Source organism: Amphiura filiformis, chromosome 8, assembly GCF_039555335.1.
Source record: "Amphiura filiformis chromosome 8, Afil_fr2py, whole genome shotgun sequence".
Classification (NCBI taxonomy): domain Eukaryota; kingdom Metazoa; phylum Echinodermata; class Ophiuroidea; order Amphilepidida; family Amphiuridae; genus Amphiura; species Amphiura filiformis.
Genome location: NC_092635.1, coordinates 22,654,796 through 22,671,612, shown reverse-complemented (window position 1 = coordinate 22,671,612; position 16,817 = coordinate 22,654,796). Strand labels below are relative to the sequence as shown.

Genomic DNA, 16,817 nt, shown 5'->3' with positions numbered 1-16,817 from the left:
ATATGGGGTTATATACAGGGTTCACGCTGAAGTGCATCTGATTTTGCTGGCTGGGACACGTTAAATGTGAACGATTGTGTCCACTTGGACGCAATAGTTTTTGGTCCAAACAAATGGAAACCTTGAAGATTGAGAAATATAAATCAGAGCTCTTTCCAAATTCTGCAACCTACACCAAAGTATTTATGAACATTACCTAATTATGTTGATTTATACATGGTTTCTCAATAAAACCATACTCAACTTTGACTTTTTTCAATCAAGTTGAGTTGTATTTCTGTTGAGACACCCTCTTTACATGCATGCTGTACTTGTATATTATTATTATTATCATTATTATTTAAATAGTTATATTTAGTTAGTTATTGAAACTGTTATGTGATATGATTAACCAAAATGAGTGGGATGTTGGGAATATTGATTTTGAGCTATAGACAATAATTTAGTATTCATACATACGCACGATATAACAACGTTTCTGATTGGATTTGCGCCCTTTTTTGCTGGTCATAAATACCGTTTATGACCAGTACGCAGGGCATAAACAAGCGCCACGCAGCGTTGGAACCCAATTAACGCGATACACGATTTGCTAGTGTTGCGACACGCCGCATGTCACCACAAGCCATCACACGCTGAGCGCAAAAGATGAACACGTTGACTCGGCCGTAGACCTCACGAGCTGCTTCCTGCAAGTAGGCCTACTCATTTTCTCCCAATTTTTGAAGGAAAACGGTATGAAAATGTTATTTAAACTTGTAAACCTTATTATTTTCATTTGTTTTGGATTGCTAACAATATTCAGAATGTTGGGTATGTATGAACGGGGTTCATTCATAGGATTTCGGGCATGATCGTTGATGAATGAACCCCTAATTCAACTTCATTTGTATTTTATTGTTCTGAATAACCATGAAATAGTCATACCTTAGGAATCATGATGGGATTTTCAGCAAAATAAAGTTCTTAGAATGGCTTATGTAATGAAATTGAAAACTGAATTTTGATTTTAATCGACATCAGACTCATTTAGCTTGATCGCATCACATATATGTTATTGTCTTAAGTTCATGAAGTATATTTTTTGTATAAACATTCCAATATAACATAAAATGCACAAAATGTACCTCTCAGGCAAGTTTATGTTCATTTCTTTAGTTCATGAAGTATATTTTTTGTTTTCAATACAAGAAAATGCACAATATGTACCTCTCAGGCAGATTTATGTTCATTTCTTTAGTTCATGAAGTATATTTTTTGTTTCCAACACAAGAAAATGCACAATATGTACCTCTCAGGCAGATTTATGTTCATTTCTTTAGTTCATGAAGTATATTTTTTGTTTCCAATACAAGAAAATGCACAATATGCACCTCTCAGGCAAGTTTATGTTAATATCTTTAGTTCATGAAGTATATTTTTTGTTTCCAATACAAGAAAATGCACAATATGTACCTCTCAGGCAGGTTTATGTTCATTTCTTTAGTTCATGAAGTATATTTTTTGTTTCCAATACAAGAAAATGCACAATATGTACCTCTCAGACAGATTTATGTTAATTTCTTTAGTTCATGAAGTATATTTTTTGTTTCCAATACAAGAAAATGCACAATATGTACCTCTCAGGCAAGTTTATGTTAATTTCTTTAGTTCGTGAAGTATATTTTTGTTTCCAATACAAGAAAATGCATAATATGTACCTCTCAGGCAGGTTTATGTTCATTTCTTTAGTTCATGAAGTATATTTTTGTTTCCAATACAAGAAAATGCACAATATGTACCTCTCAGGCAAGTTTATGTTCATTTCTTTAGTTCATGAAGTATATTTTTTGTTTCCAATACAAGAAAATGCACAATATGTACCTCTCAGGCAGTTTATGTTCATTTCTTTAGTTCATGAAGTATATTTTTGTTTCCAATACAAGAAAATGCACAATATGTACCTCTCAGGCAGATTTATGTTCATTTCTTTAGTTCATGAAGTATATTTTTTGTTTCCAATACAAGAAAATGCACAATATGTACCTCTCAGGCAAGTTTATGTTAATATCTTTAGTTCATGAAGTATATTTTTGTTTCCAATACAAGAAAATGCACAATATGTACCTCTCAGGCAGATTTATGTTCATTTCTTTAGTTCATGAAGTATATTTTTTGTTTCCAATACAAGAAAATGCACAATATGTACCTCTCAGGCAAGTTTATGTTAATTTCTTTAGTTCGTGAAGTATATTTTTTGTTTCCAATACAAGAAAATGCACAATATGTACCTCTCAGGCAGGTTTATGTTCATTTCTTTAGTTCATGAAGTATATTTTTTTGTTTCCAATACAAGAAAATGCACAATATGTACCTCTCAGGCAAGTTTATGTTCATTTCTTTAGTTCATGAAGTATATTTTTTGTTTCCAATACAAGAAAATGCACAATATATGTACCTCTCAGGAAAGTTTATGTTCATTTCTTTAGTTCATGAAGTATATTTTTTGTTTCCAATACAAGAAAATGCACAATATGTACCTCTCAGGCAGGTTTATGTTCATTTCTTTAGTTCATGAAGTATATTTTTGTTTCCAATACAAGAAAATACACAATATGTACCTCTCAGTCAGGTTTATGTTCATTTCTTTAGTTCTTGAAGTATATTTTTTGTTTCCAATACAAGAAAATGCACAATCTGTACCTCTCAGGCAGGTTGATGTTCATTTCTTTAGTTCATGAAGTATATTTTTGCATTGTATAAATATTCCAATGCAACATAAAATGCACCAACTGGACTTCTCAGGTAGACTGAAACAAATGGATTAAAGAATATAATCCACCACATTATTATTTAAGTGTTTTGTACTATAGTAGTATTTTTATATAAACTGAGCTCAAAAAGAAACTTATAATTTTTCACAAGGTCATATCTTGAAATCCTGTCTATCAAATTCTACCAAAATTACACACAGGTTTACTTCAATACTCTACTCTTAACACACGTCAGTAACCAAGCAGTTATCCAACTGACACAACAGTAAAATGCACTGACATGGAACAGCTTCCTGGACCACATTCACAGCCCAGCCCTGTTTCATGAAAAAAGTGTATGAAAAGCAGAAAGCAGCACCGCTTTATCATCTGTGCAAGGATCTTGTGTGCATTCTCACAGATTTTTTGTGCTGGGTGCCAAATGTTGGGCTGTGAAAGTGGAGGAAGTCCAGGAAGCTGTCCCATGACAGTGCATTTTGCTGCTGTGTCAGTTGGACAACTGCTTGGTTACTTACATGTGTTTTGAGTAGAGTATTAAAGTAATCCTGTGTGTAATTTTGGTTCATTTTGATTGACAGTATTTTAAGATATGACCTTGTGATTCGCAAGTTGTAACAAATTATAAGTTTCTTTTTGAGCTCAGTTTAGTTTTCAAACTTAAACACAAGCAGTTTATCTTCATTTAATGTGAAACTTTTAATTTATGATAGTTATGAGTACTGACTGATGTTATCTTATTTTGAAAGAAATGGTCTCAATTTTCTTTCCACCTTCTGAGTTTTATTGTCTCTTTTAGGAATAAATCCTAAGAAAGTTGTTTGGTTGTCCACCACCGCCTGCACCAAATTGTAAAATCAAGAAATAAAAATGATCTTTAACTGTACAAAAGAATATAAGCACCTTAATTTTTTTAATTCCTGGACACATTTTTTTATCCTTTCAGAATTTTTTACATTATGATATAAAGCTGAAAAACATTGTATCCTTATTCATATCTTAGTCGGCTTCACATGGTATGTTCAATATGCAGTTTTGACTTTGAAATCTTTAAAAAAAAGTTTTCCACCCACCTGCCTATTAGTATTATATTATACATATGATCATGTAGGAATGTAATTGATCATTGAACATGACCGAAACTCTTGAGTTGTGACCAAATTTCGTCCCAAATATCTATTGAAATCAGAAAATTTCTTTGAATGCCTATCGGAAAATGAAATTTGTTGTGAATCCTTGCCATGAAATTCAGGAACTTTTCATGCATGTGAACATTTCGTGCTTAAAAATATTGACATTGATTTGTTTGCCATCTTACTTGATCATGTTCATAGGGTATCACTTGTTGGGAGTGAAATTGAACCAAATTAATAATGCATGCGTACTAAGATATTGATGCCTCTAATGCACAAGCCCTGCCGGGGGGTGGGGGGGTGCATTAGATGCATCAACATATCAGTACAAACTTATGCATTGATTTTGTACAATTATTTCTCTAGCAACAAGTGATATACATTTAACCTATTTCATACACAAGAAAAATTATGTGATTTTTGCTATTTTTATAACAAAATTGTCTCTATAAGTGCTGGAAAATATGAGCAAACGTCAGTGCACCAACCTGCAAGAAAAATAAATGTGTCCATAAGCCTTGCGTGTAGTAAGGAGAGTGCCGTCCATGCATTATACACAATTAATACACTCCTGGCATTTTCTAATGTTTGCTCTGATTGGTTCTCACAAACTAAGGGGTTGTGTAATAATTATGTGTACCCCTGGGGTGGTGAATTCTCAAAGTGGACTGCCAAAATTGCTTCCCCCCCCCTTGGCTGTGCAAAAAATCTTTGCCCCCCCTTTGATGTGCCATAAAGCCTTTGCCCCCCCCCCTTCGATGTGCCAAAAAATCTTTGCCTCTACACACTAAGATTTTGGGGAACCTGAATTTAAAACCCAAATTGCCTTATCATATAATGCGAGCGCAGCGAGCAGGAAATTGTGCATATTTGAACGTGTTCCTGTTTTCCTACACCTTTTTGGGGCATAATATAGAAACGGTGCCCAAAATATCTGTGCCAAAAAATCGCTTGCCCCCCCTTTCGACCTGCCAAAATCACTTGACCCTCCCCCTTTCGACCTGCCAAAAATGCTTGCCCCCTTTGGCCTGCACGGGTACACATACAATGGCGTGGCGTCCATAAGGAACGTACACCCCCAATCAATCTCAAATTGTTAAAAATCCCATAGGAAAATGGCCAAAAAACGGCTTGTGTCCCCCACCAGACCCGTTCCCCCCAATCATGGTCGGTGCCCCCCAATATGATGACCCATGCTATGCCACTGTACACATAATTATTGCACCACCCCTATTGAAGAGTGTATGAATGATACTGTAAAACACTTAAATTATGCGGGTACTTTATTTCGCGAATTGAGAAAAAGCAGGATTTTTTGAGGGTTTTAAATTCGTGAATCCAGAAGATTTACTGTTAGTTTCAATGTAAATTTTATATTTCGCGGGGATTTAATTTCACAAATTTCAGGCCCTCGCGAAATTAAATACCTCGCGAAATTTAAGTGTTTTACAGTTTGAGCCTATCTCATAGATTTTGTGAATATGATAATGTAGTCAACATTATTTAGTAGCCTATTATAATGATTTTCTCTGACACTTTTACTAACACGTGCATAACCGATGATCTGATTTGAAAAACAGGTGATCCTTTAGTATGAAAGTTAAATTTTTGATGTGACAACACTAAATGTGTTGACTTTTAATGCCCCAAATCAGTCTTCAGTCTCTCATTGTCCTTAAGTAGATTTGTGTGTGTACTAAATACAAGATGCATGCTTTTCAGATTGGATAAAGTATTATAATAGGATGTTGGGATGGGATAGTATATCGAATACAACAGGACTATATATATGAAGAGTTTATTTGCAAAACAGCTTACGTCCACTTTTGACCAAAATGAGTTATTCACATAAAGTTATTATTTTTGTGCTTGTTTGACTTTCATACCACCTTCCCTTCTTGATATATCGCAATTTTTCCGAATTTCTGGAAAATGTCAAGTAGCTCTAAAATCTTGAGAAAATTCTTCTTCTTACTATTTTTTGATGTTTTATGATCGCATATAATGTTCACCAAAATAAACTGTTTCTGGGTCATTACATTTGTAGGAGTTATTTTTAATTAAAAGAAGATGGATTTCCAAAAACTCTCATAAAATGGCATTTTGATGCATTTAATTAAAAATTCATTATAATTAAAAAAGTAAATGAGATATTTGAATTTTTCATTTTGCTTTTAAATGCATTTATCATGATGCATAAGGTAGTACTCAAAGCTTGATCCAATTTTATTGCATATTACTTTAGGTGGTTTCTAGAGAAGGGGTCAATTTGTGAATTGCAAAACAGCTTTTATGAGCTTACATCAATAAAATCCATGAAACAAAAGAAATGATAAAATTAAACTAAAGGCTGAAAATTTGCTTTCAAACCTATTATTTTAGTTCCTATCCATGAAACCTTAATTCTGAATCAAAATAAATCAAATCAAGCAAGTCATTATTAAAAGGGCATTTCGTGATCCACAGCATCATCCCTCGCCCTCCCCCCCCACTTTTCTCAAAAAAAGTTGAGATTTTTATACCACTGGAAACCTCTGGCTACATGTTTATATACAAAAAATTTCTTGCGGTTAAATTTGTTTAGCAAAGATATCGTGAAATTTGAATTTCGTTCTGGTATACACATTGTCAATGGAGCAGTGCTAGCCCGGAGTGCTAGTACACTAAATCATGCATAACTCACAAACGCAAAATCGGAATCAACTGAAATTTTGGGAATAAGCTTTTTTCGTGGAAATCTACTGCAAAATGTCATAAAAGAAGATGCTATAGGATCACAAAATACTCCTTTAAATAGGAGTGCAAAATTACTGTGTTTTTCTCGTTAAGTCTAAATGGCTCTATAAAGCAGTTTTGCAATTCAACTCTTCATATAGTGATGAAAATTACCTTGTTAATGTTATTCTATTCACCAGCAAGAAATGTCTGCCACTAACAAATAATAGATATTTTGCAAATGTTAATCACTTCATTGGAGATTTTTAATATGAAAAACATTTTTATACACATAATAATAGTAATGTGATCATGATGTTTTAACAGTAAAAAGTGACATATATACCGGTACCGTATTTTAACTGTAAATATCATAAATACTAACTATAATGCATGTTTATATGTAAACTTTGTATGTATGTCACAATATAATTTTTAACATAGTATTTTGTGCAATTTCATGCACTTTATCATGTACTGTAAAGTGACAAAATGTGAAATAAAATGAAAGTATAATTTTAATTTTGAAGTTATTTCTATTTCATTATATAAATTCCCATTTCATGTACAAATGCATAGACACCACATAAACTGATTTAAAGTTTTATGCTATGCCTGTAAGTCAGAACTGCCTCTTCTATTTATTATTTGTTGGTAATTCCTTGATAATGGAAGGCGAGGATGTACAACTGGGATTCCCAAAACATCAAAGATACAACATTTTATGAATAAAGATCCTAATTTTCTATTTCTGTTCCAAAATCATGGTATCAAAATAAATTTGTCTGGATAAAATCTTCCCTAGATGGTGACATATGTATACTGATGGAGTTGTATCCTGGGAGTTGTATATACATATAAAATTAATTATTTTTTTATCACAATAATATGGCAGGTATAATCTACCTGTCTACATGTACATGCAAGGTCAACGTTGTCTGGAAACTTTAAATGAACCTTTGACCTTGAAGGCAATTGTAAACAATCACGAGAATTCAATTTGCAGCCCAGCTGAGCTGATGTACACATATGGTACAAGACTTGTATGATTGCCTTGAATTGCAATATGTATAGTGTTGGCTGACTGCTATATTTTGTGTTTTTGTTCAATCAAAGTTGTTTTTCTCCATTGTTATGACTGACCCCATTAAGACGCCTGTGGAACGCTATGCTTTTGCATCATTTGCGTGTACTGCAGCCTCTGCAGGTAGGAAACTCATGTGGTATGCAGTTGTGCTATCGATTATGGTATTTTGGTATATGAAGCTGTTCCACAACATGTTGTGTACTGTGACATGTAGCAGTGTAGTAGCTTGCTCATGGCAATCTGATGCCAATGCATAAAATAATAGGAGATGCAAATAAAATAGGCATATGTATAATTTTACACCTTCTCAGAGCATACTCAGAGCTTCATTTTGCTGAAAACCCCATCATATATGTCATAATTAGACTTTAATATGGTTGCAGAGATATGGCCATTTTTAATAGTGTTGCTCAGAACAATAAAATACAAAAGAAGTTGAATGCTATTAATCTGGTTATATCTCAAAATCCATATTCCCGACATCCGACTCATTTTGCTTGATCACATCACAAATATTCATAAGCTATTAATCATGCCAAAATTTATTGATCAATCACAAACGACAAGGACTACGTTTCTGTGTGCAATAGTTCTATCTGTTTCCTATACAAATTCATCCTGTTCATGGTCTTGGCTAGAAATTGAGGTTTGCCTGTCATTTAATGAAATTGCCTGTCCTAATTTGACCTTTAAAACATTTACCAGACTTCTACAGCCTATTGGGGGTTCAAAAGAGTGCAAGAAAACGTTTTGATAACATTAAATGTCAGGTTATATAAAGGTCATGAAAATGTTTTAAAATGTTTTGTATGAGAACACACTACAACAATATTTTTAAAATGTTTATGTTATAAAACTATTTTTGCAAACATTTTTTGCCAAATATTTGGCAACAGTTAAATAACATTATGTTAAAATATTTGCACCCAGCAAACACAGAAATGTTCTTAAAATGTTTTTTTTTTAAACGTTTTAATAACATTTCAATGTCGGGTTATATGAAGGTCATGAAAACGTTATTGCAAATATTTTGGGCAAAAATTGTTGCAAAATATTTTTTTCAACCCCAAAATAACATTCTGTTTAGAATGTTTTGCATCAAGTTTTCAAAAATGTTTTTGGAATGTTATTAAAATGTTTTTATACCCTTTATATAAACCCGACATTTAAACGTTGTCTGTAAAACATTTTGTGTTTGCTGGGCTATAGATTATCAAAAATTGTTTTGTAATGTTATGAAAATAACGGGCAACTAATAGGCTTTGGTACTATAGCTATGAGCCTATCACCCCTCAGCCTTGAGGTTCGGGTGAGTGATATGCCCGGGGTGATATGCATGTAGTACCTCAGGAAAAATAATTTGCTATATTTCCCCTCGAAACAATGTAGCATTATTTTTTAAATGGCGCAAATAAGGTGAATGGAAATAGATTATAATTAAGTTTCCAATTTAAATATTATTCATTATTCGGTAAAACTATATATTGCTCTGGTTGAAATGTTATATTGGCTTCAAACATGCTTTGATTATCTGACAGGACAACTCATGTGGAATTGAAAACAAGAATTATCATAATATATACTTTTGTAAAAATGCCAGATCCTCTATCTCCAAATAAATAAAACATTTCTTATAGTGATTTACTTGCTCAAGCTAATAATATTGAGAAAACAACAGTCAACAGGTGACACCTGTTCTCAGTGAAGCATTTGAATTTATAATAATACAGGGTGTATCAAAATAATTGGTACCCATCTTTTGGTCTTGTTGACAGTGGCGTAACTAGGGGCAGGTGCAACGTGCCCCAGGCGCTACCACTAGGGGGCGCCAAATTGGCCTCACTTAAAAAAATATTGAACCTACCATTTGGCATGCATGAGCATGATTGCAATGATCGGGTGGGGTATAATTCCCCACCCGAGAATATCTTAGACGCGGGCAGTGGCGTAGCTTGTACCTAGGAGCTAAGGATACATAATGCCCCCCCCATTCTTGAAACAATTGCGCGCGGAGCGCACAAAATTCATAAGTCCTATACACTAATTAATTTTGGTTACTAGGTCTTAAAATGTTATTTCAATTGATCTTGTGCTGAAATGTGCGCGAAGCGTGCGAAAATTTTGACTTTCATCGCTTGGAGAGGCGCAGAATCGATGTTGAATTGGTCAATTTGGCGCCCCCTAAGGGTGGCGCCCGAGGCATGTTGCCCCCCTCTGATGACATTAATATTGTGTCAATTAGCAAGCAGAGTTCACTCATTAAATGTTGTTGTGCCATGGCTGGTCAAATACTTACAAATAATGTCTCCATTGCATGTTTCATCATTCTCAGGGTATCATTTTTCATTGACAATGACAATGGCAATAATTTTCTCCTACGGCACCAAATCACACTGGGCCAAAATAAAATTTTCAAGATTATCCTAGCTCAGAGTGAAAACTGGACATTTCATTTATTGTGTCATTTACCATTAGCTACTAATCCTGTTGATGTCACAAAGACCAGAATGCAATTGGAAGGAGAATTGGCTCTTCAGAGAGGTCATTTGTCAGACACAGTCCATAGCCGATATTACAAAGGCATTGTCAGAGGGATGATTACTATTGTCAGTGATGAAGGAGTCAGAGGGCTATGGAAAGGGTAAGTGAAATCATGGGCATTAGAGTTGAAGTGAGATTTGAGATTTGCAGAGATGTGTTTGGCTCCAAAAAAGAAAATGGACTGTAAACTTTTGGCATTTGTGTTCAAAGTTTTATTTGACTCCAATGCTATGAAGTACAAATTAAAGGAGTATTTTGTGATCCTAGCATCCTCTTTTTATGACATTTTTCAGTAGATATCCATGAAAAAAGCTTATTCCCAAAATTCCAGTTGATTCCGATTTTGCGTTTGCGAGTTATGCATGATTATGTGTATTACACAGCTAGCTCCTGATAGACAATGTGTTGTAATTTCGTTCTGGTATACCAGAACGAAATTCAAATGTCACGATATCTTTGCTAAACGAATTAATCTGCAAGAAATTTTTTGTACATAAACATTATGTAGCCAGAGGTTTCCAGTGATATAAAAATCTCAACTTTTTTTGAGAAAAGTGGGGGGATGATGCTGTGGATCACGAAATGCCCTTTTAAGCTGTTTATGCAAACACCGTACCAATTGTAAGATCAAATATTATGTTGTGTCTGTATAAATGCATGATCCTTCCAAGAGCTGCCTTAATATTAGTACATCATTACCATATGATTACATTATGTCCAAACTTTATATCTTTTACTTTGCATGTTGTGTACAGAATCTGAAAAAGTTAATTTATATTTTTAACTGCAACTTGTCTGCCTTGTTCATTTACACACAATTTCCTGATAGGCATTTGGGAAATGAAAATATTTTTTCAATAAAAGTATGTTATTTAATATAAATGTTGGGGAAAACCAATGTGCACTTGACTGGATTTGAATTTTTTTTTTTTTTGATTTGCACAGTGGTTGCTCCTGGAAGGAAGATTATACCCGATGTGACGCGGTTGCTCATGGAAGACAAGAAGGATTATACCCCTTTTCGCATCTTCTAGATCATCTAGTGTATATTATGCAATCAATTCCTTAAAAGTACCTTGTGTTCTAATACTGACGTGGCTCATGATTTTATTGCAGCCTCATACCATCAATGCTACGGGAGGCAGTATACAGTGGTATTCGTATTGGTGCATATGAGCCTATGAAGGTGTTTTTAGGAGCAACTGATCCATCAAATACACCAGTCTACAAGAAACTAACAGCTGGAGCACTATCTGGTAAGGGTTCAGGATTTTCAGGATTTTTTCTGTGATTGTCTATGAAAAGTCAGAATGGTCCACATTTTGTGACAGAAACCAAAAACATTGGAGCCAGAGAGAACCGCTTGTCATGAATGGTGACCCAAAAGTCCCTATCAAACCATTATTTGTTTATTTAAGCTGTAGGTTTGCACTTAGCAGCTGACTTCGCAGCATGCCTCAAAGGCATTACCTGCACAATGTTCAGAAGCGCACACTGCAAATCAAATGTTTTGAGAGCGCATGGCAAACTGATTTAGAGGTACACATTTTGCCCTCTTTGGATGCTCTTGCTGACCAGGCTAGCAACATATACTTGTTTGGGGGTTGAAAAGCACTAGCGTAAGATTTAATGGGTTTTGGGGGATTTTTTTTTCTCAAAATGATTGTAAATCAAGTTATTCAGTGTATGCTTGTTAAAGGATTTTTATGGACTTCCAAAATTGGAAGTTTTATGGACTTCAAAAATCCATAAAATTAACGCTTCCACTCATTCCCATTGTGTCGTGCATTGGTTCAATATCATACAATGTAGCCAGACTGGTCGCGGACATTATTGGTCCTTTAGCTGGTAAGACGCAACACCACCTTAAGAACTCACAGGAATTAGTGGAAAAGCTTAGTGGAATTAGGTTAGATGACAATGAAGTGTTAGTCTCCTACGATGTCTCGAAGAATGATACTTCTCTCGCGGAACGCTCAACACTCAACCCTGACCAGATCATTGAACTGTTAACTTTTTGTTTGAAAACAACCTACTTCCAGGTCAATGATTGTTTCTACCAACAGCAAGAGGGGGCGGCGATGGGTTCCCCGGTTTCTCCCATCGTGGCAAACTTATTCATGGAGGACTATGAGCAATGAGCCATTAACACCGCTCCTCACAAGCCGAAGATCTGGTATCGTTACGTTGATGATACCCTCACGGTAATGCATAAAGATCACGTGAATGAGTTCACCGAACACATCAACAGTGTGAACAAAGCCATAAAGTTCACCATTGAAAGAGAGGAGAACTGTTCCTTAGCTATGCTGGATACTAAGATCTGTAGACATCCGGATGGCTCATTGTCGTGTGTGGTGTACAGGAAACAATCATCACACGGGATGAAGATAAACAACAAGAACTTAATCACATTTAAGACAGCCTCCAGAAATGTGGGTACGAGCCTTGGGTGTTTAATGTAAGTGACAATAAGCAGCAAGACCTTCAGAAAGCGAAGAACAAAAATAGACCACCTGCCAAGGGCAATGTAGTCCTCCTTACATCCAGGGGGTGTCAGAGACAATGGCTCGCTTGTTCCAAGCTAAAGGCATCAGGACGCATTATAACCAGTGAATTCCATCCGGCAACACGTGGTAGCGCCAAAGGACAAGACCAAAATAGAACAAAGATCTGGTACAGTCTATCACATAACTTGTGATGACTGCGACACGGCCTATGTCGGTGAATCAGAACGCTCACTCAAAGCTAGGTTTATAGCTGAGCATCGAAGACCTAGTAGTACCTCCTCCCCTGTGGCCCAACATGTCAAAGCATCCAAACACCATCAACTGGAACAAGGTCAAAGTACTAGATCAAGACTCCAACTGGTACAACAGAGGAGTGAGGGAGGCTATCAATATCCACAGACACCCCAGCAATCTGAACAAGGACAAGGGACGACACGACCTGGCCCCCGTCTACCGGAACATCCTGTCACATGACGTTGTTGACAACAACTCGTCATGTTGGTAAGGTGAAACTTGTTTAAAGGTTGTGGTAATAATATTCACAGATGTGCACACCATCATACTTATTAAAAGTGACTCCCAGGCTTTATTTAATACTTCTCCATTCCACTCTATAGGTGGTATTGGCAGTTCTGTTGCAGTTCCTATGGATGTAATCAGGGTTCGACTCCAAGCACAGGGTAAACTACAACCAGGTCAAACCCATCGGTACCGTGGCTTCTGGCATGCCTTCACAGACATAGCAAAGAAAGAAGGCTTCACCGGTATGTACAGAGGTACCACGCCTACCGTACAAAGAGCTATGGTAGTCACGGCAACTCAGGTAACAACATATGACCATACAAAGCATACTATATTAAATCATGGCTGGATGGATGAAGGACCAAAACTACATATATTGTCATCAATGATTGCAGGGTTTATGGTAGCAGTTACATCATCACCAGTGGATGTGATCAAAACAAGAGTCATGAATCAACCAATTGCAGGTGAGTGAAGCTTCTGTAGGTCATTGGCCTATTTATACAGCCATCCACAGAGGGAGTCTTGAACCTACCCTCCTCAAGCCTTTCACCTTGATTCACTCTTCAAAAATTATTGTTAGGTAAAGAAGATTCACCTTCTGTCCAAAAATATTAGTTCAAGATTCACCGCAAGAAAACAAATAGATTCACCTGATCTGTGAGTGCTGGTTCTATGCAAAAACATATGTAACAATCTACATGAGGGCAAAGATAAGTCAAAGATTCACTTTTACAATAATTTTGTTTTGAAGATTCACAGCATCTGCAAACTCTTTGGGTCAAGATTCACTCTATGGTTTTGTCCAGCAAAGTAAAGATTAGCACATTTTCACCAATGACATGGTGAAGTCTTGAGGAGGGTAGGGTCAAGATTCCCTTTGATTCCTGCATTAATAGAGGACGTACCAATCACCAAATTGAGCAAGTTATTGACTTTCATATAATAATTTGAACATTTGCTGAAAACTGCATACAAATTATTCAGCAGTTTAACAACAGAAAACAAATTGCCTTCTTGATTAGGCAGTACCTCATAATTGATTTCCACAAGGAAATTCTCAATTTGCTTGATCGCATCACAAATCTCAGCAGTCTTCCCAAATTTGACACACAAAAGAAGGTTGCCTCTATCAGCAGTGACTGCACCAGAATTTTTTACAGGAGCTTTGTGGGGAAGTGAAATTCACGGGGGTGCCGCAAAAGTTGTAAATTTTTGATTTTATTAAGGGGGCAACTGGGGGGGGCAAGATTTCTGACTGGGGAACCACTGTCTATCATATTTATTGTTGCTAAGATTTGTAAGCAAAACTGACTTGGAGGATAAAGAGAAAATGTTTATGTAATTTGGTAATTTCTATGTAATTATAGAAACTACTGCAATATGAGAGGCATAGCCCATCAGATCAGGCATCCTGATGCTGGGGTTTTGCTCCATAAAATAATGTCAACTTTGTCCAAAATCAGGACTACCAAAAAAGTAAACAAATTCTGGCTATTATGAAAAAAGAACAGATCAAATTGTAACCCTGTATATGTATACTGTATTTATCTACCTCGAGTCACCGGCACTAGCTTTGAAGTTCAGCATGTGCTGCGTTGGCTTAGCGTGGTTTCTTGCGTGTACATTATGCGTCACGTTGATCGCGAGCATAAAAGTATGTACACGCACCAAGTAATACTAAGCAAATGCAGACCATGCTGAACTTCAAAGCTAGTACCAGTGACTCGAGGTAGATATATAGACTTTATAGATTGCCTATTTATTAAGTATTAGTGCTTGAAATAAGATGGACCCTCCGATTCCTACCCTGCGGTAGGAAATATTGTCACCAAAGTCCACAAGATGGACTCAATACAGACTTTAACATCAATCCATGGCATTCTAAAGTTTCACAAATGTGGACCAATATAACATGAAAATTTACAATTTGAGTTTTTGCCCGTAAAAATGATGAGGGCGGCCACGAAGATGTTTCTTATTTCCAGCACTCATTAGTATAGTTAAAAATGTCAATGTGTCTACCATTTTTGTAATTCTTCTCATTTTCACATTCCTTTCAAACCAGGTATTCCACGTGATCAACGGATGTACAAGAACTCATTAGATTGCTTAATTAAACTGTTGAAATCAGAAGGTTGGTTTGGACTCTACAAAGGTTTCATTCCCAACTGGATGAGGCTCGGACCACATACAATCATTAGCTTCTTCCTCTTTGAATACCTCAGGAAAGTAGCAGGTATACGTCCAGTGTAGCTGTAGCATCAAAGTTTTTTATTGCAGGTTTTAATCAAATTGAATACCTGAGTGGAAGAAGGGCCCAACTCCATTAAAACTGTTTTTGAGATATTAAGAAAAAACTTAATATTTGGAAAAGTTTTATAGACAGATTGTTTTCATCTTCAGGGGACCTTTAATACCTGAGCATACAGTATTACATGCATTCGAAATTATATATGATGTTTCCATGGCAACGGTACAGGTCTTAATACGAGCTGGAGTTGGGCCCTTCTTCCACTAATATACTGCAAATGCCAGTTCCGTAAGCAGATGTGTTTTAAATAGCTACAGAAATTTTGTAATTATCCATTAATTGTACAAGTAGAAGCATGTAATATGTTAGCAAGAAAGTTTATTGTAGTGAAAAGCAGATTTTCATGGATGAACAAAATTCCTCTTTAACCCAATATTTGTGGAAGAAGGGCCCAACTCCATTGATTTGGGCCTTTCTTCCATGAAAACCATGATTAAGTGTACGTGGAAGACTATTTAGAGAGTGGATTTTGGCTCAACTTTCACACACAAGGAAGAATAGTCTGCTGGCAATAAAATACTGGGTCTAACTCATTTTTGTAATAACTGCCACCACCATAGGAGATTAGGGTTAGGTTTTAGGATAGTGATTAGGGTTAGGATTAAGAGCTTCTGGTTAAGGGTTATTTGTTAGCTACTGTTTCAGCTCAGGGGACCAATGTTGGTCAAATATGTTTCACAATAAGTTGTCTATTTATTGAGTAAATGTATTTTTATCATTGACATTGTAGTTATAGTTGTAGTTATAGTTGTAATCACATTTTTATAATCATTTATAATTGTAGTTGGATTATAGTTGCATTTATAGTTGCAGTTAGAATTGTAGCTGGATTGAGAGTTATAATTAGAGAGTTATAGTTGAGTCTAGAGTTATAGTTGAGTTTATAGTTACTTTATAGTAGTTGTAGGTTTAGAGTTAGGGTTGAATATTTCACTTATGATACATATGATCACAGAAGTAAGAAATCTTTCATGATGATCAGGTATTAAACCTAGTAAATTCAAAACCTAGGTATATAGATTCAAATCTTCTCAGACTATACTCCAACATCAGATACTCTTTTTTTCTGGAAGACCTGGGTAAATTACTTGAGGGCACAACAAAGGGGAATTAGTTTTATGGCCATATTAAATGTTTTCACTGTGGGAGACAATTAGCATGATTAGTAGTTGTGAAAACAGACCCTGGAAATAAATTCCAGGATCTGTGCTGTGACTTGGTATAGATCTGATCATCATGATCTGA

At 35.6% G+C, this 16,817-nt stretch overlaps 1 protein-coding gene across 1 annotated transcript; it reads left to right on the top strand.

Moving 5' to 3' along the window:
* The first annotated feature begins 7,603 nt into the window (after positions 1-7,603).
* LOC140158813 (mitochondrial substrate carrier family protein ucpB-like) lies at positions 7,604-16,264 on the top strand. The gene is made up of 5 exons (XM_072182038.1): positions 7,604-7,805; positions 10,161-10,326; positions 11,343-11,482; positions 13,354-13,725; positions 15,327-16,264. The coding sequence occupies exons 1-5, from the start codon at positions 7,733-7,735 to the stop codon at positions 15,512-15,514; spliced, it is 939 nt and encodes a 312-aa protein (XP_072038139.1). The 5' UTR covers positions 7,604-7,732; the 3' UTR covers positions 15,515-16,264.
* Positions 16,265-16,817: the final 553 nt, after the last annotated feature.

What these genes read in the sequence shown, in the direction of transcription:
- LOC140158813 (XM_072182038.1), top strand. Translation starts at nt 7,733, where the DNA reads ATGACTGACCCCATTAAGACGCCTGTGGAACGCTATGCTTTTGCATCA. An exon ending in GTGTACTGCAGCCTCTGCAG is followed by an intron (nt 7,806 to 10,160) that starts GTAGGAAACTCA and finishes ATTTACCATTAG; the next exon opens with CTACTAATCCTGTTGATGTC. An exon ending in CATGAATCAACCAATTGCAG is followed by an intron (nt 13,726 to 15,326) that starts GTGAGTGAAGCT and finishes CTTTCAAACCAG; the next exon opens with GTATTCCACGTGATCAACGG.